This window comes from Pteropus vampyrus, unplaced genomic scaffold (assembly GCF_000151845.1).
Source record: "Pteropus vampyrus isolate Shadow unplaced genomic scaffold, Pvam_2.0 Scaffold84, whole genome shotgun sequence".
Classification (NCBI taxonomy): Eukaryota; Metazoa; Chordata; class Mammalia; order Chiroptera; family Pteropodidae; genus Pteropus; species Pteropus vampyrus.
Genome location: NW_011888865.1, coordinates 2725803 through 2750930, shown reverse-complemented (window position 1 = coordinate 2750930; position 25128 = coordinate 2725803). Strand labels below are relative to the sequence as shown.

Sequence of the window (25128 nt, the reverse complement as noted above, 5' to 3'; positions counted from 1 at the left end):
TGGACTCAGATGTTCACTCAACTCCTACATAATTCCATTCTCAGAACCACAGTGGTTGAATACTAACACTTTTTTTCCCTATACAATTAATATCATACTTTTTATTTTATTTTATTATCTAAATGACAGAAAATTTCACCTTAGACTTTTAATACTGTAATTTTGCTAATAACTAGGAATTTGTGACAAATACTGTAGCCATCTTGTAACTGTAAAAATATTTATTATATTGGGAGAAAATGGGTAGAAAAAAAGCTATGTGTTATTAATATTGAGGAAAATAAAATTTAGCTTGAATTTGAATCCATAATTATGCTACTATTACTGAATACATTAAGTCTAAATTAATAGAAATTCAATGTGTTAGAGACAAAGAAAATGCACATTTTAAGGAAAAAAAATACAATTTAAAAATATAATAAAAAATAAAGAACGCATGCTATCATTTCAGTTATTCTAGTTACAATTTGAAAAACAGAGCATTTTCTTTTCTCCCCTTATTAACAGAAGGCATGAGTATGCATTACAGAAACCTTTCACATACACGTCCTAAATTTTTAAGTTATTATTTAAACATTAGTGATTCCTTTAGAAAACAAATATCTCATCAACCCTTGAATTTGTCCATTCTGGAAAAGCATATGTTTTCTATTATGAATTTCTTAAAGGTTGGTATTCTTTAATACCTATGTCACTCATACTCTCCTGTTTATTATTACATAAAATCTTGGTATACAAAATATACCATTAAATTCTGTATAATTCACTGTCATTTTATATGCTAATCAAGGGTGGCATTAACTACCAAAAACTCCACGTTTTGATTATAAGACTGTCTCACTCACAGTATGAAATCCAGTTCTTATATGGCATGAAATTCATAAAAATAATATAAGCCTACTCCAACATAAAGCAAGACTACTTCTAAGACTAAGCTAAAGTTTGTTTTAAACTTTTTTATGTTGACATTTGTCACCAAAGATATTTCAAGTATGTATAACTAAATCTATCAATTTTGTCACTTCTACGGAATCAATAACATATACAAAGTCTCCTTACATAGACTAGTTTAAATCTGCAATTGTGGGATATTTTTTTAACCTCTGCTGCAATTTCAGCTGAATAATGCCTCTTCTCTCACATGTCAAAAGTATTCAGGGAGCCCTAAACAAAGAAACAAGAATCTTTCAAATATAAGACAATGGACAAAATAGGATTCAATATGAGAAAGCTGCTTCAAAAACAACTTTTTATTATCAGATGATCATGAGGCAAACATTATCTTGATAACTTACTGCAGTAGAAAATTTATAATCTAATATCTATCTATTCATACAGTAAGTCACTATGTGCAAAAAGTAATATCTCTATAATATTAAATATGCAGAGTTTATATACTTAACTATGAACATGAGAATTATATCGCTGAACTAGAGAAGAAATTCAATCTAATCTACTATTATTGAGGGCCTGTACCATAGAAAGATATGTGGACCTTTTTTGACAGGGTACTTTAGTAAGCCTTTGGAATAAAAATAAAGTGCTCATACCATGCAAGAAACTAGAAGTCTCATGAATTTTATGTCATATTAAGGAAAACAAAGGCATTTAACAAAGAGTACTATTCACAAGAAAAGGAATAGTGTCATTTCTTTCTAAAATCATATAGAAAAAAAGAAGGTATTCTTTTCTCAACAAATGCAGTTAACTCTGATATTTTTAGCATCTTGTAAATTATAGTCACAGAGCTAAGCATTTAATATGTCATCCCAATACATGATCTCATATCTTTACATCATCAGTAGGCATTATCCTGTCCATTTCATGGGTAATAAAATAAAGCCAAAAGGAATAAAGAACTTGCTCAAGATTAAGCAGCTAGCAAGTAGTACCCATTTTCACAACTCTGTAGGCAAACTGTTTCCATCAACTGAGCTGCTTTCATTCCCAAAGTTCAAAACATGAAAAGCAAATGCTCATCTAGGCAAATCATAAGTGGCAACGATTAGTTGTCTATTATGAAATACTAGTAATCTTAATCTACAGTTTCTAACCTTATTTTATCTTTCTCTCAGGACCTATACTGTTCAGTGGTGGTAAACAGCTACTCTTGCTATTATGAGGCCTGGGGTGCTCTATGAAACCCAAAGGTTTTACCGCCTAACAATGCCTGCTCCCAATGTTACTCCATAAATATACTTGTTAAAAATTTATCTTCTAGATTCTGACATGCCTTGTAAGTATCGCTTTCTCATAAAATATATTCCAGGGTATTCAAGATTAATTTTGAGTTAAAGAACTATCATAAGTAATTTTTGTTTTCTAAAGGTAAAATCTTCATTCACAACAGGTAAAGATTTTGCTTTATTCACATTAATCTTGCACACAATTTTTGAGTAGTTCTGTATCACTGAAGATTCAGTTTTGCAGCAGAAAGGAACAGGCCCCAAATCTTAGTGGAATACAGTGAAAGTTTATTTTTACCTCAAAGTGCTAGTTCAGCAGCAGGGCTCTGTTCATTGTAGTCACTCAGGAATCCAGGCTAATTGATGCTCCATCTTGACACATATTTCCTCAATCAACAAGACAGCAATAGGGGATATGGCAACTGATACATGGGCTCTTAAAGCTTCTGCCCAGAAGTGACATACATCACATTCCTTTGGCCAAAGATAGTCACATGGTCACACTGAGTTAGCTTCAAGTGTCAGTGAAGTACACTTCTAACCATGTGACCCAAGGGTGGAGAGAGCGATCTGGAAATATTTGATGATTAGCACTAATGACAACCATAGATCTTACAACTGAGATAAAATATCTTCCTCAACAAAAGTGGCACAATCTCCACAGTTTACTGAGTACTGAAAGGGGCCTTGTCATCATTGTCTCCAATCCTGAACACAATCAGCAAAGGAGAAATTATTGATATTGTATGAATGATGAAAAAGGCTACAAGAGATTAAAATGTTCAAGGTTGCAGAACTAGCATTGGTGAAAGTTTAATTTGAATTCAGATTAGTCTAATTCTAAACTTCACAAAATTGCTAGCTTTATGTTCGAGATACAGTAAAAGAAAAAGAGTTTAACATTGCATTTTCCCCACTCCTAATTCAGACTAAAGTATCAGTATAATGATCTAAAGTTACTGATATAGTGAAAAAGAGATACCAATCCCCAATACTTCATTTCCAAGATGTTATTAAATGGGAGAAAAAAAATCAGTCACCTGGAATACAAATGGAGTACTAACTAATATAAATTAATATGCCTGTAAGAAAAACCATCAAAGAAAAAAGCCTCCTTTTATCTGGTATTTGCGAGAGGCATAGTCATATTCTCCTTATAAGAGTTCAATTAATTTGTGAATTGGGTTGTCTACATCTTGACAGTTAAAAACATAGTTTATAATCTCTCTATCAAAAGACTGTACATTCTGTATAGTCTATACAAAAAGCCCCTATAAAAGACTATACAAAATCGAAAAGTTTTCATAGTTTTGGCCTGCTAGGGCAGGCTATCAAAAAAAAAAAGTCATCAAGATTAACTTTTAAAGATTCTTTAAAAGAAGGGACAAAAAGTAAACTGTGCAATAGGTCTGCATGATACCAAATTACAATAATTGTTAGGTAATCTTTTCCAATAAAATAACAGAAAAAAGATATTACCATACACGTCGTAACCAAAGCCAATCTATCCTCACACAAAAAAAATCTAGCCTGTTTGGTGTTTGAAAACATAGCATTTGATGTAACACCGTTTAAAGTCTGTCACAAATAAAATAAAAACTCAACATAAACATCCCAAATCTTCAAACAAAAGTTCTATTCCAAATGCTCTACTTTCAATGAAACGTACTAAGCCTACAAAGTCATATTAAATCAAGCCCGAACAGAACTTCTAAATTATCAATAGGATATTAGTTCTTCTCTACATTTGCAAAATTCCAAAGGCCACCAAAGAGACAGACATATTCACCCCAAACTTCCTCTAAACATAATTCAGAATGTGTCACTTAAAAAGCCTGAAACAATACAACCTGTAAAATACTCATTTTTTTTTTTTTGCAACTGAACATTGACTATCACATTCTTCCTAAATCTTTCATGTTACAAGGCTGATGCTTGGTATTTTCTTTCTACACACTGTGACTACAATTTACTTGCATGACATATTTTACACATGAGAAAATTTGCATAAATACATTATATTTTATGTACATTTAAAGTAACATTAAATTGTTTTTAAGCACCATTAGACAGACAGAGAGATGGGGGAAGGGCAGTGTGTGTGTTGCACTGCCTTGAAAGATATGTGACAGATAGGGAAAAATATTTTAAAGCATGGATAATGAGAGAATGTCTTTGTCATCTATCTGGATTTGAATTCTCACTTTACATTTGATAGAGATGCCTAATCTTTTCAGCCTGTTTCCCAGTAAAATAGGGCTACAAATAATATTTCTTAAAGTTGTTTTGAGAAAAATAATACACATAAAGTGTTAACCAGTGCCTAGCACATAGAATGGGCTCAATAAATGTTAGCTGCTGCAGATGCCACTGTCTTGATTATCCTTTTAAAGAACAGATGAAATTTTCACAAAATTTCTTCTTCTTTTGAACTCCTATGGTGTTCAAACTATTTTTTTTTTTTTTTTGCTAGGATGTGTCTACAAAGAACATTGATTACCATATTCTCCCCACTTATGCCGAAGTCACAGAAATTACTTTGCTTTAACCACTGAATAATCATGTTTAAGTAATGCTGCAAGATTAATTTTTTTAAAATAATGTATTTGGGTAAGGTAAAAATTACAATAAGAGGAGTTAACATTTATTGACTAATTACTATGTACCAGACACTGTTCTAACAAGTCATTCAATCCTAGCAATAATCATAGGCCTTATTTTTGGCCCATTTCAACACAGCAAAGAAATAAGGCAAAGGAAAGATAACCAACTTGTCCAAGATCACACAAGTTAGTAAGTGGTATTCAAGTCCAAGCAACAGACTCCAATTCCTGCATTCCCACTCCCCTAGATGAGACCAGGCCTTTATAAAGGACTTATAAAACTACTTTAAAGAGTTTATCATTGAGTGGCTTTAACTTGGAAGCAAAGGATTGGAATGCTCTCTGTTAGTTAGGAAATTAACTGGACAGGAGAGACAGATGTATGGAGACCTATGAGTTGTGGTAATCAGGGTGATGGAGGGCTTGATTATAGAATAGCAGCTGTGGGCACAGAGAGAATCTCAGGGATTTGAGATATAGTAAGGAGATAAAATAGATAATCCTTGCTGACTGAATATTCAAGTAATTGAAAAGGAAAAACTTTGGGATGATGCCCAGATTTCCAACTGGGTAAGTAGCATTTCAATTCACTGAAATGAACACTCGAAGAAAAATAGCTTGAGAGAGAAGAGGTTAGCAGAAGGGTTGAAGCAGAGACAATAAGTCCATTTTTGGAAAAATTTATTTTGAAGGATAGTGAGACAATTAAGTGAGCAGCTGAATATGTGAACCTGAAGTTCTGGAGAGATCTGAGCTACAGATATAGATGAGAAGGGTCATCAGTGTATAGACTGGTAATTGAAGACAGAAATGTGTAAGATTATTCACAGAGAGTATAAAGAGTAAGAAAAGTTGAGGTCCTAAAGAAGAATATTAAATATATGAACACTTAAGGGGTGCTACAGGAAAGAGAAGAACAAAGAGGATGAGGAGGAATGACTAGATGAAAAAGTATCAAGAGAGAGCATGATTTCAGGGAAACTACGGAAAGAGCGTTTTAAGAGATGAGAAGTGGGCCCAAAGTCAAGTAGTTGAGAGACCATGTAAAATAAGAACATAAAAGTGTCCAGTAGATTTAGCTACAGGGAGTCTTTGGTGATCTTAGTGAGATCAATTTCAGAGGCATGATGTGGTAGAAATCAGATTAGAGTGAAACATAAGAAAGCCAAACAGCAAATGTGAACACCTGACAGGAGAAATTTGGCTCTAAAGAGAAAGAAATATGGTAGTAACTAGAAAGAATAATGGGGCAACAAAGGGTTATTTTCTTCTTCCCTATCTCTCTCCCTCTGTTCCTTTCTTTTAACATAAAAACATAGTTATAAGCATTCTAACCTCTAAGTCTTTCTTGATGCTATCAACTCTATCTGCATTACTGTCTTCATCACCAACCTCTTGACCTTGTCTTTAAATTTTATTAATATTTCGAGGCTTGGATAAGATGCTACTTTTTAGTGAAATAGTCACTATACTTCCTAGTTAAACTAATCACAGTACCCTTCCTGTTAGTTGCACTTTGTTCATGCCACTATGTTATGACACTTCACATGCCATATTGAAGTAATTTATGTACGAATGTCTTAGTCCATTTGAGATGCTTTAACAAAATGCCATACAATGGGTAGATTATAAAAAACAGCAATTTATTTCTCAAAGTTCTTTCTGGCAGCTGAGAAGTCCAAGATCAAGGCACCAACAGATTCCATGTCTGTTGAGGGACTACTTCCTGGTTCATAGATGGAGCCTTTTTGTTGTGTCTTCTTGTGGCAGAAGGAACAAAGGCTCTCTCTTAGGCTTCTTTTATAAGGACACTAATCCCATTCATGAGAGTTCAGGCCCTCATAACCTAATCACCTCCCCCTGGCCCCACCTCCTAATACCATCACCTTGGAGGTTAAGATTTCAACATATGAACTGGGGGTGGGAGACACAAACATCCAGACCATAGCAAAAAATATTATTTCCTCTGGCAAACTGTGAAGTTTTTTAACTACCAAAACATATAGCACTGCATATAGTACATACTCAATAAATATTTCCTGAATGAACAAAACTCGACCATCAATTATGTGTTGTTATTACTAGAAGAGATAGCAAAAAAGGGGTGGGGGGGAGCATAAGAGAACTGAGAACACATCACTAATCCAAACTCCTACTACCTGGTCTGTAACGATGAAGGAAGCTGGAGGCACTGTGACATTAGGAAAAAGGGCATTTAACTCTCATCTCCCATTTTCTAGAGACACTGTAGTGTAGAACAGAGCCTCCCAATAGGTGTATCTGCCACAAATGGTTAATCAGTACAACTAGGTACTAATCCCTCCTTTGATATGACTTGGTGGGGATTTAGGGGGAGACCTCTAGGGTGCCTAGAAGCTCCAGGTCAGTTGCTTCCAGCTATAAGCAGCCTCAGCCACTTTGCCCACAATGCTGTAAAAAAACACACTAACATTTTCTATGTATGACACAGTGTGGAAAACACTAGGAAGTACTGGTGTAGTGAGGTAGACTGAGAAATGTAGAGAATAGGCTCTGAGATTAGAAAGATCTAAATTCAGATCCAGGCTCTGTTTATTTCTAGTTATACAATCCTTGGCAAGTTACTTAACCTCTCGATGCCTCAACATGTGAATGGAAAAAATATCAGTACTTACTCTAATGGGTAGCAGGTAGTGGTAAGGATTAACCTAATACTGGTTATAAAGCCCTTAGTATAGTGTCTGGAACAAAATAAGCACTCAATAAATATTACCTAGCTATAACTATTCCCTTTTTCATCAAAGCCTCAGCAGCCACAAGCCTTTCCTGTTGGAAGAAAGGGACAAACTGACTCTGAAGCTCTGGGAGAAACAGACTGGTATGGTGTATTTAATAAGTCATATGTGCTTATATGCTATTTACATGTAAAATTCCTATTAATATATGACTCCATCAATGCTGATAAAATTTAGATAAATATCTGTTCCTCAGATTCATTACATTAGTCTCTGACTAGTCTATTGTTAGCTCTTCCCGTAAGAATTTGAAACTTCTTTCACTTAGGTTGCATAATCAGAAATGTGAATTTCTGCACTATTTCCAATAAAAAAGTGTTACAAACATGTGGGAATCCAGACGAGTTTACCTAGGGTACATTAGCGATTGAAAATTATTTTACACTCCAAATAAAATTGGGCACTGAAAGAAAGTATGTGTGCCCAAAATGTAGCATGCATAATTATTCTCACCTTGTAAAACACCACTTACAGAGAAAAACTGACAGGTAAAAAAAAAGAAAGAAAGAAAGAAAATAGGAAGGAAATTCTGAAAAGAAGAAATATGCTGAATTTAAACAAAAAGTTCAACACCCAAGAATAGTTAATTTGTAGGGTTAGAAATAGGGCAATAGGTCAAGATCTGGAGTTGATCTGAACATTATTAACCAGTAAAAACAGTTAAAAATCAAAGGAATTATGGCTTGGAAAGAAAACATTTAGAAAACAGAAAAGGCTTATACAAGGTAGATGTGATCAGCTTAATATCTATTTAATTCATGAATGAAACATTTGCTTGCTGAAGTGAGATTAAGCAGAGCAGAATTAGAACTTAAACTCAGTAAGCTAAAAAAGGAGACTTGTGAGAAGATAATGTTTTAGACACAATAAAATTCTAGTCAATCTCTTATATGACAACAGCTGTTGGTAACATTCCAATTTCTGCTTTATGTCAAAGTTTCGTATTTCAATTGTAGCTTATTATTACTGTGGCAAGTTTGATCTGAAAAAAGTGTTAAAACCTATATTCTAAAACATAGTCTCAGACTCATAAAATTTCAAGTAGTTCATAGCTTTAAAAATAGCAATCTCTGTTTATAAATCACTTTGGAAATTCAGTCAATTATTTTTCAACAAAATGACGATTAATACTAGAAATAAAATAATGTCCTCAAAAATGATAAGCACAGAAAAAAGTTGAAGACATTTCTGATTTCCTAGAAGAAATTCTTATACCTTAAATTAGAAGGTTGCATTTAAATGACGATTTACCATATCCAGTGAACTTAAGGCTGGAACTACACTGCAGAAATTAAAACAACTAAAATCTTTAAAAGGTACAAATTGCTGTGTAAATCTTGAATACATATCTGTTTCCATTTCATTAAAAAAACAGTGATCAATTCATGATAAAAGATCTGATATGATTATAAATATATGCTAATGTAAAGTTTCTCTTAAGAAAGTATTAAGAATGCATAAGGAAGTATAACAAATTTAATTCTGTTCTAAAATGTCACACATTTGTCACACTTAAAATGGTGTGATAGATATTTAATGTTAAATGCCATTGTGCACTAATAATTATTTCCTTGATATTATATATTAAAGCAAAAAATCAGAAAATAAAACAAAATAAAAGATTAGAAAAGAAACAGGGAAGAGTAGGGAGGAGAGGAAAAGAGGGAAAGAGAAAAAGATTGAAACACAAGATTGAAACACAAGAAAGCATAGCCAACTGACTACAATGTAGCTTTTATCCTCCCTTCTGGTTTAAAATCTAGTCACAAGAAAGGAATTCCAAAGATTTCTAATGGCAATAATCAGAAATATTTATTATTTCAAATAGAAAGATTAATAACCCCAATGTGACAGTATTTCTGATAAAAGCTAAAAGTATTTTATGCTCAAAACCCAAAATATGCATTGAAAAAATTTTAACCAAACTTCTATCTTCCTTAATTTCTAGCTTTCTATTTAATTTCATCTTTCCTCTCAAAAAGGCTCTCCACATCATAGCATGTAAGAGTATAAAAGTATACTCTTTTGCTACATTCCTTTCAAAAATTCAACTGTTTTGAAATAATTTATATTTTAAAGTAAATTATTCTACTTCTACCTCTCTCCCTAACTGCTATATGAGTTAATAAGACAAGTCGCAAAAATCCTGAGACTCTGTTTCTTCACGAGAACAGTGACAATGCTGTATTATATAATCTCTGATTTGCTTCCTACTCTAAAACATATAATCCTCCGAAACATTAAACATTGGTATTATTCACTTTAAAGGAAATACTTTTGTTTTTGGAATTTGGCAGATATCAAAATAATTTAAAACAACACAATCAGCACATAGTTCCCGGATCCTTGAACTTCGGTTACTTTTAGGCTACAATAAATATCGAGATATATGTCAAATATATAAAGTGGTTCCTAAGTAAAAGTATGACTTCGAGGTGTGGCTCTAATACAATAAATAACAGCAACAACAAAAGTAGGAGCCAAATGTTAAAAAGCTTTAAGGCATGGAAGAAATCCTAAAAGAATGGAAAAAAGGACAGTAATGATAGTATCACAGAGACTAAACACATAGAATCAGTAGTAAATATTTTAAAACATGCTCTTTGTGGTAAAAATTCTCTAATCCAATCTCCATGTAAGAAACTATATATAAGGCAAATTTATCTTTGTTTCTCTACTTTCTCTCTGTATTCTCCCCAAACATGTCTCTCTCATTCACATTTATTTATATTAATGTAATTATGTAACTGACCTACATATTACATAAACCAAATGGCAAAAAGATTTTTTTCCCCACGGAAACTGAGCTGAATGCTTTGGAAGACAGTACCTAATAAATGGTTTATATAACAAAAATTCATAACTAGCTCAGCTAGGAAACTCATAAACAAAGGAAATACGTTGGTAAATGAGCAAATATTTATGTGTGTAAGGTTCAAATAAAGCACTTAAGATATATCTATATTGACATTTTGGAGATGATGTTAGTGAAAACAAACCTCATGCCACTGCCATGAGGTCGGCTTCCCCTGAACAGCTTCTGTCCCCTCAGGATGGGCCTCAGATGAATACACAGGAGCAGACCTGCCCTAACTGACCAACAGACTGGCAGCGTGACATAGATATAGCACAGTCAACTTGCTTGGTATATGCCACTAAGATTTTATGGTTGTTGCTTACATAATAGCTCATTATACAACAATATAACAGAACAAAATAAATATTAACAGCACATAAAGAGCTCCTACAAATCAGCACAATAAGTTAAGAAATAATGGGTAGAGTATGTGAAATCAAACAGCTAATAAACCTATAAAAAGATGTTCTACTACACTAGTTATCAGGGAAGTATAAAGTAAGGCAAAAATGAGGCATTACGTTTTAGCTCATTTCATTGATGAAGGTAAAAATTACTGACACGAAATAGGTTTGAAAACCAACAAGAACTCTTGAAGGGAAATTAGATTAGTACTGCCTTTTAGGGAGGATAATCTGGCAATATCTATTAAAATTAAATATGTCTAGGGTATTTGATGCAGAGAATCCATTTGTGGGTAACTAGTCTACGGAAACACTGGAACATGTGCACAAACACATTTTTAAAAGAAGTTCATAGTTGTATAATTTGTGATATTGAAAAACTGCAAACAGTATAAATATCTGTTAAGAGGGCTTAAAAATTATAGATTTTTTTTGAAGCCTGCAAAAACAATGCGGTAGCTCTGTATGTACTAATATATAGACAGAACCTTAAATATATATTATTAAATAAAAAACCAGCAGAAAAATATTTAATTTGTGATCCTATTTTTCAAAATAAATACAGACACAGGTACACAGGTATGTATAGAAAGAATTCTGAAAGGACATATATCAAACTGAATATGGTTTCAAATGAAAAGAGAAACAAGAGGAGGGAGCTGGATAAAGTATGGAAGAACTTTCACTTTTTACTCTATATACTTTTACATTATTTGACATTTTCAAAAGACTTTAGTTAAGTATTACTTGTACAATTAACATTATTTTTAAAAAAGAGACTTGCTTCTACTAGTCTTTTTGTTCCATAGATTAATGATAAATGCCTCTCATTAATTTACCTATCGAATAAAAGAGTCATCGTTTCTACCCTACACAGATGATTTACAGTTCAAATTGGGGTAATAAAGTAAAACATATACTGAAATGCTAAAGAAAGTTGATGTTGAGAAGAAAGCAAGAAGGACAAAAGTTGACTTAATAATCTTTGAGCATCTAAATCAATTATATAAATGGCTGTCTTGTTTCAACTGAGTAAAGAACTTTAAAGTAAGCCCATTCCTTCTTATTACAGAGATTTAAGATATTTGGGGGGAAATGTCTTGACTCTATACGCTGTGAACTACTGGAAAAGGTTACCAATAGAGAAAGTGGAATTATATTCTCTGGATTTTTTTTTTTTTAAGAGATTTTAAGGAAAATTTGTAACTTATTTCTTGAGGTGACTTATAGCTTTGCTACTCAGTTTGATCCCAGGACCAGCAGCAACTGACATCACCTGGGAGCTTATTGGAAATGCACAAGCTCAGACCCCATCCTGGACCTATTGAAACATAATCATATTTTAATAAGAGTTCTAAGTGATGCATGTTAAAATTTGAAAACTCCCTTATAGCTTTTACATCAGAAATTTATAACAGTTCACTACACAGGTATCTCTCACTTTTTGAAAGTTTGTGTTTCACCACTTCTTTTTTAAGAAAGACCTACATTAGTACCTGTTTTCGATAACCAGAAGAAATCCAGGAGGATTTTCGCCTTTACAAAGAAAAGCAAAAAATAGCGGTCAGTGTTTGTTTCGCAGCCAGCCATTATAGAGGCAGCACACACCAGAGCAGGAAGAATGGCACCTCACTGTCAAGCTCCTTCCCCAAGAACTACACTCAGCATCTCAGCGTTAAGCCGTCATAGCTTTGACTGTGTCGGTGAATATCTATGCTCTATCTCAATTTATTTTGTACCTCTGTTAGCAAGAAACAGAAGATAGCAATTGTGCCTCCAATATTTGAGCTTGATGTTTTTGTGATAGAAGAAATCAAATCTCATAAGCTCAATTGCTTTCCATCATCTGATTTTAAATTCATTCTTGTTCTGAATACACCCAAGGAGCTCAAAACCTTAAGAATTACATACTCCACTTCAGTGAACGAATCACTTAAAGCATTCCATTATTATTGAGTTGTTAATTTAAAAAAAAAGGAATGAAGGAAAGAGACAGAAAGAGGGAGGGAGAGAGGGAGGGAGGGAGGGAGGGAAGCAAGCATGCATGCATTCCAGTGTAGGAAGACTCTTGCTGATATTTTAGAACTTAAAAGCTTCTATTTTAACCAGCACACCTTGCAGGTGAACATCTTCCTGGTTCAGTGACTCAGTCACAAATTAGAAACAGAATCTGGCCTGAAAATTGATAATGATGAAAAAATGTTTTACTGTGAACTTCAGTTCAGCACAGCTATCAGTGAAGTACTTCCTCTCCCAGCAAGCTCTGTCACTGAACATATATATACGTTCATGAAAAATAAGCTTGAAAAATAAGCTTCCATACATGGATAATTTACTTGAAAAGATACAGATTGGTATAATTCCAAATTTTTCCAATTTTTGCTATCTGTGATTTTTTAGAAAATGTCTAGAATAGAAGAAAAAATATGTTACAATATATAATATAAATATTAATATAATTTCCTTCTATGCTCTTCTATTCATTTTAATAATTTCCTATTGCAAGGAAGGTGATTTTAAAACACCTCTCCTAAAATAAAAAGAAAATACAGTAAAATTCTTCAAAATATAATCAATATCAACACAAATATAATCTATGACATACATACTCAAAATATAATCAATTTATGAACTGAAAATTTATATTTCCAAACACTATATATTTAATTTCCATTCAAACTAAGTTGGAATGTCTTAGCAATGGACTTAATAGATATTGAAAGTGCTTTCTCATGATAACAGTTTTTAAATGGTAATCTATGACTTTTCATTTTGAACAGCAGGAATACATCAGACTCACATTTGAGAATATATTCACTAAAAGCCTAAAGGACTCATATTAATAAATTTATCTCGAGTCTTCTATTTTATTTTCCTCCAATTAATAAATACCTTTGACATCATACCATAGCTGCATATATTTCTGAAATTAGTCTTTGTTGGCAATCCTATAAAACTTTTCTAAAACTGTACTTTTCAAATGTCACTACCAAGTAAAAACTATCCTAAATTGTTAAGTATCGAATTTTTTTCAGTTTTATTAGGACGTCATAACAACCACCTCATATATAATCGTGACTTCTATTACTTCCTTTCTGATTATAAAGTGTAGTGTCTCAGAACTAAGAGTATGCGTATTCTAAACTGCAGTTGTGATAATTCTGAAAAGAGAGCTGACAAGCCTTGCAGTACACTTGCATATTCTCCATTCTGTCATTCTCTAAGGCAATACTCCTTTAAATTCGCCTGAGAAAAAGAGATGTTTCCTGATGTTCTCTTTCATTGTTTACCTATGTACCCACAAAAACAGTAACATCCATGAGATGTGGCAATCAGAGGGATGTTTAATGGCAATAACACAAGAAACATCATGTAACTATGCAACAAAGATCTGTTTCCAAATCATAATTTTCTATAAGAGCTTAATGGATATAATTCACATACTAACCAATTCTCTGTTTAAAATATGTCATTCAATGATTTTTATTATATTCAGACTTGTACAACCATCATTATAATTACTTTTAGAACATTTTCATCAACATTTTTAAAAAAACCATAACCATTAGTAGTCTCTCTCCCTTCCCTACAAGTCCCCTAGCCATAGACAATACAAATCTACTTTCTATCTCTATAGATTTGCCTATTCTTGAGATTTCATATAAATGGAATCATACAATATGTGATCTATACAACTCAGATTTAAATACTAAAAATAGCTAATATTTATTGAGTGTTTACAATGTGGCAGTCATTTAATGCACAAAATAAGCCCATGAAGTAAGTACGTACTATTATCATCCCCACTTTAAGATGAGAAACATGAAGCACAGAAAGGCTAAATACCTTATCCCAAAATCACAAAACAAGTTAGATGGTACGGGAATGTGAACCTACACAGTCTGGCTCCAAGTTCATGCTCTTAACCAACTCTGCTACACAATAGTGTCCCTTGATTACCTCTAAGAGAACTCAAGCAGAAGAAAATAAAAGAAACAAAAAGATAAGATTGCAAAAAACATAGTGAATTACAGCATTCCTCATAACTGGTATAGCAAGAAAATAAACTTAACTGCTTCAAATTTGAGCATCTGTATCAACAAAGTCTAGTCTAAGATCTTTCTGTGATTAGTAAGAATGCTTCTTAAACAAGAAGCAAGTATCTTAGCACACAGAAGATTCCCAGAACTTAAAATAATATATGCCCGGAAATATTATTTTAGTCACATTTACATTGTTAAGAGTTATCACCAGTTTCTTATTAAAGAATTGAAGACTGGTAACAGAATCCTTTCTATGACTTCTAATAACTTGCTGTGTGTGCCAGTGGGTATTGGTTTGAGTGTGTGTGTGTGTAAATTAAATAGGAGGCTTTGTTTTTCAGTCTATCTGTGTTGGGTTGCCTGCTTCCTGCTTCATGGTGCTTAGTACTAATCACAGAAAGTTTCATCTTTACTAATGCAGATGTGCCCAGAAAAGGTATTTCATCATACGGCCTACATCATATGATCTCATTTGAGAAGCTGGAGAGAGAACATATATATATATATATAAAGAGTGAGAGGAAAGTGAAGGAGGGAGAAAAAGAGCAAGGAAGGTAGGGAGGGTAGGTGAGGAGGAAAGGTAGACAAAGACATAGCAGATAGCCTATAAGAATATAAACAAAAGTGGTAGCTGTTTGTCTTTAAAAGAAGAGATTATAGGTGTTGATGACAATGATTTTGTTTAGTAGTATTTTTCTACAATTAGCAAAAAAAATTTCTTTTTACAAAAAAATCACTTTAATTTTAATTTGAGGCCATTTGTCTCTAATGTACACCAGAAAACACTGGTTGTTTTTCTAACTTATAAGATACTATGTCTCATTATAAAATGTTTTATGATTCTCTTATATTTGTAATAAACTCCCAAATTAAAAGTCTCTCTAGGGATTATATCATAACTCAACTAAATAAAGCTAAAAGGTGATTCCTGGAAGTATCTGCAACTGCTTCACCATCTTTTCAGAGCCAAACAGCTTCTAACTTCTCTATCATTTATAAATTCCAATTAATTTTAATCTCATATTTTCAAAAACAGACTATATCTCAAGCCTAAATAAGATGGAATAAGTTACAATTATGACTAAGGTGCATGGGTTTGTAAGTCAACTTAGGTGGAATCTCTGATTTTGGCTAATATAATTAGGTAATCTAATAATATTTAGTCATAATGTGACATTTGGGTTAACAATGAACAATAAATGTAATTCAACGAAGTTTATAATTTCAGACTTCATTTAAAAGACTCTCCTTAACAGACTTCAAGAGAAAGGAAGCTTATATGAAGACAGTAGTTGGCCTACACCTTAAGGTAGCAAGCAGATCTTCAGGTTAATTTTTACAATAGACACCTGAAACATGAATTTCACTAGACAGGTGAAAAGCCTTTCTGAGTTGTCGTAGTCAGTTCAAGCTGTTATTTAAAAAATACCAGAGAGTAGGTGACTTATAAACTTCACAGTTCTGAAGGGCAGGAAGTCCAAGATGAAGGCATCAGCAGATTCAGAGTCTGGTGAGGGAGCTCTTTCAGGTCTCTTTAATAAGGGCATTAATCCCATTCATGAGAGCAGAGTTAATCTAATCAACTCTCAAAGTCCCCAGCATCTAATACCATCACCTTGGAAGTTAGGATTTCAACATATGAATTTGGGGAGGTCACAAACAATCAGACCATAGCATGAGTTTTATAATTTACCAAGCAGAAGATATATCAGCAACTTCAGAAAAAATACTGCCCTATAACTACACTGAATATACACAAAAAAGAATGTAGATTCTTTAAATACAAATGGCCACTTTAGGCAAATATAACTAAGGCCTCCGATTACCCCACTGCTTCTAGCAACTGTGTCCTCCTTATCCCTCCTCTTCACCACTGCTCCCTCTCCCTTAGGCAAGAGGTAAAACAGTCAACTGCATGGCAGCTGTCTGGCTATGAAAAGAAAAAAATATTTTTAAGAATTACCTGTGGCTTTATTTAGTTGCATCATGACAGAAAATGATATAATCTGGAACATGAAGGGAAAAGGATACTTGTTTGGTTCCATTTTTTATTCATTTAACCTTTTTAGACTTTTTTATCCAGTTTTCAATGGCCGGACTAGCAACTAGTTAAGAATAAGGCTGACAATTGAGAGACAGATAGCCAAATCTTGCTGCTTAGGGAATTTAGGCCAATATATTTCTTCCCTTCTCACTCCGCTCTCATCCCCACCCATCTACCTACATCTAAGCCCCGACAGTGCCCATCCATCTTATACCTTCAAGACCTCTTTTGTAGTCCTACTTACTGTGCCACCCCAATACCCTTCTAGACAAAAATAGCATCACAGTGAGGAAGAGACAAAGAAGGAGAAAAAATAGTGAAAGGAAAGCCTCAGTTTAAACCACAGTCCCTCTATCCCTTGGCACTTTAGTTTGTAATATTAGTCCGTTTTATTTTATTCTGTTTTTAACCATTCTTTCTCTAAGTTTTGTTTTTAATCATTCTCTCCAATTCTATTCTTCTATTCCCTCACTTTCTAAACTCTAGCTTCAAACATGGGACTCTATGGAGTAGCTCAGGAACTAGATAATCCCCATCCTTCCGCTTTAGCTCTAACATATTCAACATAAATCTGTTTTCCCAAAGATACAGTATCATAAATATTATTTGTTTTATAGTACCACTGGCCCTATACCCCACATACATTTTATGGATTCATTTATAGGTTAACTAACTTTGAAGGATTGGCTTGGAAACATAAATACAATTTTTAAAAAAATATTTTCTTGTCAAAGTATCTGTTCTAAGGTCTCATAGCCATAGGGATAATTTTATGAATGAAAACTTTAGAATAAAAGAAGCCAAGTAACTTGAAGACCACAGAATTAGTAAGTAGTAGAGCCAAAACCTAACGAGAGGTCTGTTCTGTGTGGCACTGAAGACTGTAAAATTTCTATTACACCATGGAATCTCCTAAAATACATCTATGTTTTTCACTAAGTCAATGAAAATTCTGAAAAGCTAAAAATTTTATTTCTAATCATTAAATGTTTTAAAGTTAGTATCATATATTCAAATATTTACTGGGTACTTATTTACCCCAAATTCCCTAAAAATAATCACCAATGCTAATAAACTATTACTGAAATCATCAGGAAAAATATATTTAAATTATTTCAAGGATTTATCACTGTTGTTAGAAATTTACCATGATTTATTATTTCTCATACCTATAATATTTGATTTGATGAGCCTTCTGGAAAGGTAATGGATTTTTATATAAAAGGGGAATTTTCTCATTGCTCAAAACAGAAATGCTTTATTGAAAAATGCTTTGTCAAAATCTTCTGTGAATTGTAATTTTCAAAACAGAAATAATTTCATTTTTCATAACTACTAAAGAGTAAACTGAATTTATAGGAAGAATTATTCTTCTGTCAATAATATAAATACAATTTGTAGAACTTGGAACAAATTACTTCTTCATGATCTATTGCTACTATTAAATTCTAACTAAATTGTAGCTTACATGATTAAATAAAAAATTAATAAGACTGTAAGTACCAATTTGATGTAGACCAACAATGCTAACAGAGGTTAAAATTGTAATGGATCAAAAGTGTACACCAGGCTATTAGTATTAAAAAAAAAAATAAACTATAATTATGACTCATCCTTTATTTTAACTGCAGACCACTCTCGATTCGAAAAGAGGCTCCTATACCCAGTAAACCTCAGGACTACTGTGGGACTAGAATACTGGCAATTAATGATAATAGTATGTTAATGGTGTAAACTTTTCACTGAGTTAACAACCTATGGAAATCATCCACTTCACATTTTAAAAACTAATTTAAAATTCCATTTATATTCATGAAAATAAAACTGCAGCAAATTTTGAAAGGAACAAGCCACTAATGACATGATTCCATTAAGTCTTTCCTTTAGGAGTTGCACTTTAAGTGCATTCTATTTCTCGTACCATATTTCCCTTTGTCTTCTACTAAAAAAAAAATAAAATAAACATTTATATTAATTATAAGATGTCTGAACAATTTCTTTATCTAGGCACAAGCATCTCAAAAGCTGATAAGCAAAAAGTGAAAATAGATTTGCCTCAACTTTCATCTATAGATGGAGTACATTGCTAACCAAATAGGCAAACTAACTTCCTCCCACCAAAAAGAAAGTCAGATTGACATGATAACAAGCTTTGCATTCTCAGAGAAAATGATTTAAACATTCATGAACCAATGTTTTTCTCACCTTTTCCATTTGCTTTGAGGAAAGCAAGTCCTAATGATCTCTATATTTTCCTTCTTTTCATTAGGCAAATTTGGCATTCTTTGGCAAGCTCACTTGGCTTAGCTGCCAATTATGGAACTGCCTGTGACCTGTATCTTCTAAGCATAGATGGTTTCAAAAGTCCATGTCTATTTATATAACAACTTAATTTACCTCTTAAGAATGACAATGAATTTAGGAAACCAAAAACATTAGATTTTTCCATTTCCTACCTCTTCTACACATCAGTCCTCTTTCATTTAAACCATGTGTCCAAGAATTTCAAACAGAGTTTCAGTTTCTTCCTAATCACTTATCATGATCACTCTCAGACAAGTAGATTTAATAATTCACCCATATATACTGACATTTTGAACCACATCATAGACTCTCTCTTCTCTTTCCAATTCCCCAACTTGTCACTGTCTCCTTCTTGCACAATAAGAAAAATACAAAAGAAAAACACTTAATCCTGTAATAACTTGCCCTACTCTTCTATTCTCAAACTTCTTGTGTTTACTATACTCATTTTACTTCCTCATCTCACATTTTTTTATATTTTATTTTTTCTAACTTTACTGACAAATATAATTGCATATATTTAAAGTGTACATGTCACATTTATTTCTTACTCAACTACAGAAATTTCTCTAGCAGGTGACCACTGACCACCAGATTGCTAGAGCAAATGAATACTTTTTAACACATACTTTTTACTGGATATATCTACAGCAATACTACTAAAGATAATGTCCTCCTTTCTGAAATTCTCTAATTTAATTAACTTTTTTTCCTAGTTTAAAAACAACAATCACTACTTTTAACTCTACTTTTTCTAAGGTACCAATCGCTGTGCCAGGTGCTCACGTATTAGCTCAGTGTTTTCAGTACTAGCTACCCATGAGGTGAACCTAGCTTTTTAAATAAATAAATTAGATTAGAAAATATCCAAATGTATTAAATGTAGTAAAGTTAAGTATGATTCTGGGAAACTGAAGTAAACTGAATTTATATTCACAATATAAAAAGTGTGTGCGTATATTCACAATATAAAAAGTAGGTCTTATTTTAGGTCACATCCAAAAAGTTTAAAAGACATAATGTCTTATTTAATCCCCAAAACCCGCTAGGTCTATATAATATTTAACACTTTTTAATAAAGAAACAGGTATACACAGAAGTTATGTAATTTGTCTAAAATTAAACTGCTAGTATGACAGTCAATAAAAGCTTCTATTTTATCTCCTGAACTCCAAATATCCAATTATGTCTATGTATTTCTATAGGAATGTCTAAAAGCATCTCAACCTCAGCATTTGCAAAAGCAAATATCCAATTATGTCTATGTATTTCTATAGGAATGTCTAAAAGCATCTCAACCTCAGCATTTGCAAAAGCTGTACTCAGCTTCCATACATCTTCTAATTTTCTCATCTGCCAAGGTTTTGTTTTTCTACATCCAAGCAGCAATCTTCATATCTTAGCTAAATCCACTCTTCACCACATCATTACCATAACTCTCAGTCATGTCTTCATCATTTGTCTCCTGGATAACTAGAATGGTACCCTCCCATTACTTGTCATTATACCCCCTCCAAACCTCCAATTCACTCTCTATATTACTAGAAGTAACCTCTTCAAAATAAAAATCTAATTATTTAAGGCAAACACTCTTAACCCTAAAGTAAAACTTTTATGCTCTGAATGCCATATGTAATTTTCTAGACTGGATTTCTGTGTGTGTCTAGGCAACACTTTAAAAAATAGAACCTAGCTAATATTTAAAGGACTATCATTAAAATTATGAAATGGCTAAAAGACTCAAATCAAAAGTTCTTTACTTACTGTTAAAGTTATTTCAAAGATATTAAGTTAAGTTTATCTAAACAGACTACAGAACAATCATAAATGTCTTTCACATAAGAACTGCAGGTTGTGCAGCCAATAAATAGTGTCATTTTCTTAAATACACACACTACATCTTTGTCTTGAAACTAATGAAATGCTTTATTATTTGTGCCTTCAGAGTTGAATTGACCAGAATTCATCAAATGGTAGGTATCACTACTGTTTCTAAGTCTGTTTAAAACACAATAAACTTTAATTTGCACTGGTTTCTAACTAAAAATGCAATGCTTTTCAATGTTTATATCAGATTGAGATATGTCTATTGTGAATCGTCATATAATCTGTAGAGTCTGTGCTATGACAACAAGTCTGAGCCTTTATATCTACATAACAAACTCAGATTTGTTGCTGCCTCTGCAAAGTCAGGTGGAAAGGATTTCTAGCTAGCTATTCACTAGGATGGGATCGAAGCTGTCATAATATGCTTTGTAATACTGTTTTAAATCAAATCATTTAAAGAAAAATGAAGCTGAATTATTTCTTTTTAAAAAATATTAGTGTTCTTCATACACAGATACCTAATGTAGAAAATAAAACATAATTTTTAAAAGTGCTACATGTTTCATTACTTTTTTGTGAGCAAGATTAAGTGTAATAGTTTTGATATGATGTTTGTGTTGTTGATTCTTTCCTTTGCTTCTCAATTAAAACAAAAGAGAACTACTGGTTCAAAAGAAACTCATTTCTTTTCTCTACATGACTGCTGGGATGATCCCAGTCAAACCTGAATCAACAACTATGATTAATTCTTTGGCTTGAAAAAAACATAGGTTGTTTTACCCATAAATACATATTTGAAAGTAAAGAAATATTTTAAAGGGATGCATGAGACAAAATATTTTATAAAATTTTCAATTATAATTTCCGCTTGACCTAAATTGATAGTGACAGATAATGCTCTAAGGCGAAGCTATGATGGTAATATACAAAATAATAAAATGAACAAAAGAGGCAGAACCATTATGAAGAATGCTCACTGGGGTTGTATAGAAAGACTTCTTTCAAAACATCTTCAAAATATTGTACCGCAATTCCTAACAGAATCCATAGTATGTTTTGGTATTAATAGATAGCTGGATGGCTGAATGGCCAGCTGGTTAAGAACTAGAACAAAACTAGAACTCTCTCTTCACATATCGCCACCATTCTTCATCCCAAGCCTCAGAAATGTTCCCAGGATTCCATCTGAATGTAAGCTTTATTTTTGGTTTACAAATTAAAAATCAAGATCACCATGTGTGAAATAATATATGTGAAAAAAACTATGCCTGTAAAAAAAAAAAACTATTAAATGCTATGCAAAAGTATGATATTTTCTCTATATACTTTGATAACCATAATTTGAGTACTAAGAACATTCGGTTGCTTCTTAAGTAAATTCATACTATAATCATCACATCATATCACTTTTAGAAAATACTTATGAAACTATTTCCTCAAATTTCTCTTTTAAAAAAAATTGGCACATTTTCTCTCTATTGAAACAGGGTCTTGTTTCTCTTTTTCCCAGTTATGGCTTAGGATAAAAACATATGTGGACTCATTTCTAACATAAGATGTTTCCCTTATTCTCTTCTCAAAGGAAGTTACCATAAATGGAGTGCTGGGGATGATATAATTTGATGTTTTCTTATTCAGTTTTATACAATTAGAACTAAAATAATTGTTAATAAATGTAATAAATGTGTCCTCAGATATCTATATTTATATAATAAAATTGAATCTTAAGAATAAAATTTTCTAATGCCATTGGCTCTGTTAACTGCTATGTACAACAATATTGTTTGTTCATTCCGAACACATAACAAACATATAACGTTGTTTTGTTTGGTTGTAGTACTTTATAAATAGTTTTACTTTACCATTTACCAAACCTCTTTTTTTGAGTTATTCAAACTAACTTCTGCCAAGAAAACTAGGAATTTGGTGATAGCGCTTCTTTCAGGAGAAAAACAACCCCTTTCCTCAGAAAATTAAAAATGTTTATCTTGGCACTAAAACCTTGTATTGAGCCTTCTGGAAAGTATTTTAAATTGTTGTTTTTAACCTAGACTTTGTGACTGAAACAGGAAAAGGCTCTGTAGCTCTGCACCAAAATACGTATTTATAGGGTTGATTTTCTTTCTACACCAAAAATACTAGGTTATGGTAGCAGTTTTCAAAGAACCATGCTAAAAATTGAGCATTATCACTATATTCAATACACAGTGTTTTTTAAACCTCAAAAACTTCTGATGACTAAGAAATGCTAAATGTTGATCAAATATGCTGTCTTTAAGTGCCTTATTGAGAAGGACTGTTTCATTTAACTGCCTGTTCTGTTAGGAATTTTCACAAAAAGATTTATTTGATATTGTACATTCTTCCTGTGTATATCAACAAAAGACATGTTTCTAAGTAGTTATCTTTTTTACATTGGTATGCTTTATCTCTTCAGACTAGACAGAACATAAAGATAAACCATGTAAGCTTTTTGCAATACTTGCTAATAATGTGTCTGAATACAATTATGAAGTTTTTGGAAACCGATAAAATGAAGTAGTCATTGTTCTTAACTCCTCTACCCTACCCCGAAATTATTAAAATATAAGAGACCACAGACATTGTAGAGTGAGTGTGTATGAAGCTATATATTAAAATGGCAGGTCAAACAATTTCACAAAGAGCACCAGAGAGCTGTAATGATTTTTCAGTCACTAATAACTGACATAAAATACAACACATCCCATTATCAATTCTTTGCAGATCAAGTCCTCCCTACCTTGAAACTATCCATTTTTTCCCCCTTCTAACAACCTGGCTTTCTCTTTACAAGAATTATAGCAACATCATCATTTTATATTTGCATATAACACATTTGATAAAGTCAAAATAAGTTAAAATTATATCAGTATGCTTATCAAGTATTTATTTAAAATGTTCTGACAGAAAATAAGTTGTTCAAAAATTCTGGTATGGTTGAATTATTTAGGTTAAAAAAGATAAATATATCTACCAAATATATCTTATTAAAATCCATTACTGCCTTTGTCAATTAAGTATAAATTTTAATTTTAAAGGTCTGGTCCTTCCTGCTGATTGAATTCTGCCTATATTCAGAAATATCAAGAAAGAGTCTATTCAAATGAGTGCAATAAGAAGGAAATAAATGGGAATTACTGGTTATCACTGAAAATGAATACTATGAAGATCAGACTCTTCCCAAATAATAATACTATTTCTATACTACTGTGATTTTTTAACAATAACAGACATCCTTTTTATTGGCACTGAAATCTTGAGCCATCCTAACACTCCCTCACATTCTTCAGAGTCTTCATGTCAATGAAAAATAGAACTCAGACATTATGGACTAATTTAATATTTTACAATTATTTATTATTAAATATGATTAATGTACTAGGTTACCTTCACAGAAGGCTTATATTAAACTCTACAGTCACTTTTTCTCATTTGAATTTGAAATGTCAATTGTTTTATAAGAAGAGTGAAGAATAACTAAAATCAGGCCCATGAAAAACACCTATCAGGATTCAAGGGCTATTAATTTATATATTCAGCTTTCCAAATAAACCTATAAGTAAAATGTGAAAAAACAAATCTCTTTTACCTCTCTCTATTTACTGAGGAGGAATCATTTACCTCTCATCTCTTTAGAAAAAGAAGAACAAAACAAAACTCATGCCACTTGTAGGGGATAATTATTTGGGGAACATTTTAGTTACATGCTTGATAAAAAATTACAAAGAAACACTATTTTTTTCTATTAAAATAAATAGGTATAACAGAACATACCTGAAAAAGAACATGTACATGGCAGCTGTGATGCAGAACAAAAGGACCTATAACAAGGAGAAAATACATTATTTGCAAAAAAAACTCTGAGATCATCATTGATATGTCTTATAAAAACAAAATATCTACTATTAAATCTTGTACCTGAAACAATTTAAAGATGTGCAAAAGTAGTCATACATCTATCACATTCTCTACCTTTCAAATAAACCATATTAAGACAATAATGACTATACACACAGATATACAGAGAGAAATAAAATTATATACATTATAAAATATGTACACAAA

At 32.3% G+C, this 25128-nt stretch overlaps 1 protein-coding gene and 1 long non-coding RNA gene across 5 annotated transcripts in view; both read right to left on the bottom strand.

Moving 5' to 3' along the window:
• The window catches only part of TMEM135 (transmembrane protein 135), a 247629-nt gene that overhangs the window by 52413 nt on the left and 170088 nt on the right, over positions 1-25128 (bottom strand). For all 4 annotated transcript variants that reach the window (XM_023532485.1, XM_011363274.2, XM_011363273.2 and 1 more), the window contains one exon: positions 24838-24884. In XM_023532485.1, coding sequence (XP_023388253.1) covers positions 24838-24884 — 47 coding nt within the window. The remainder of the gene's footprint in view (positions 1-24837; positions 24885-25128) is intronic.
• LOC111741963 lies at positions 19593-24829 on the bottom strand. Its single transcript, XR_002781127.1, has 2 exons — positions 20515-24829; positions 19593-20442 (listed from the first exon to the last, which is right to left on the bottom strand). It is a non-coding gene; the product is annotated as an uncharacterized LOC111741963 (long non-coding RNA).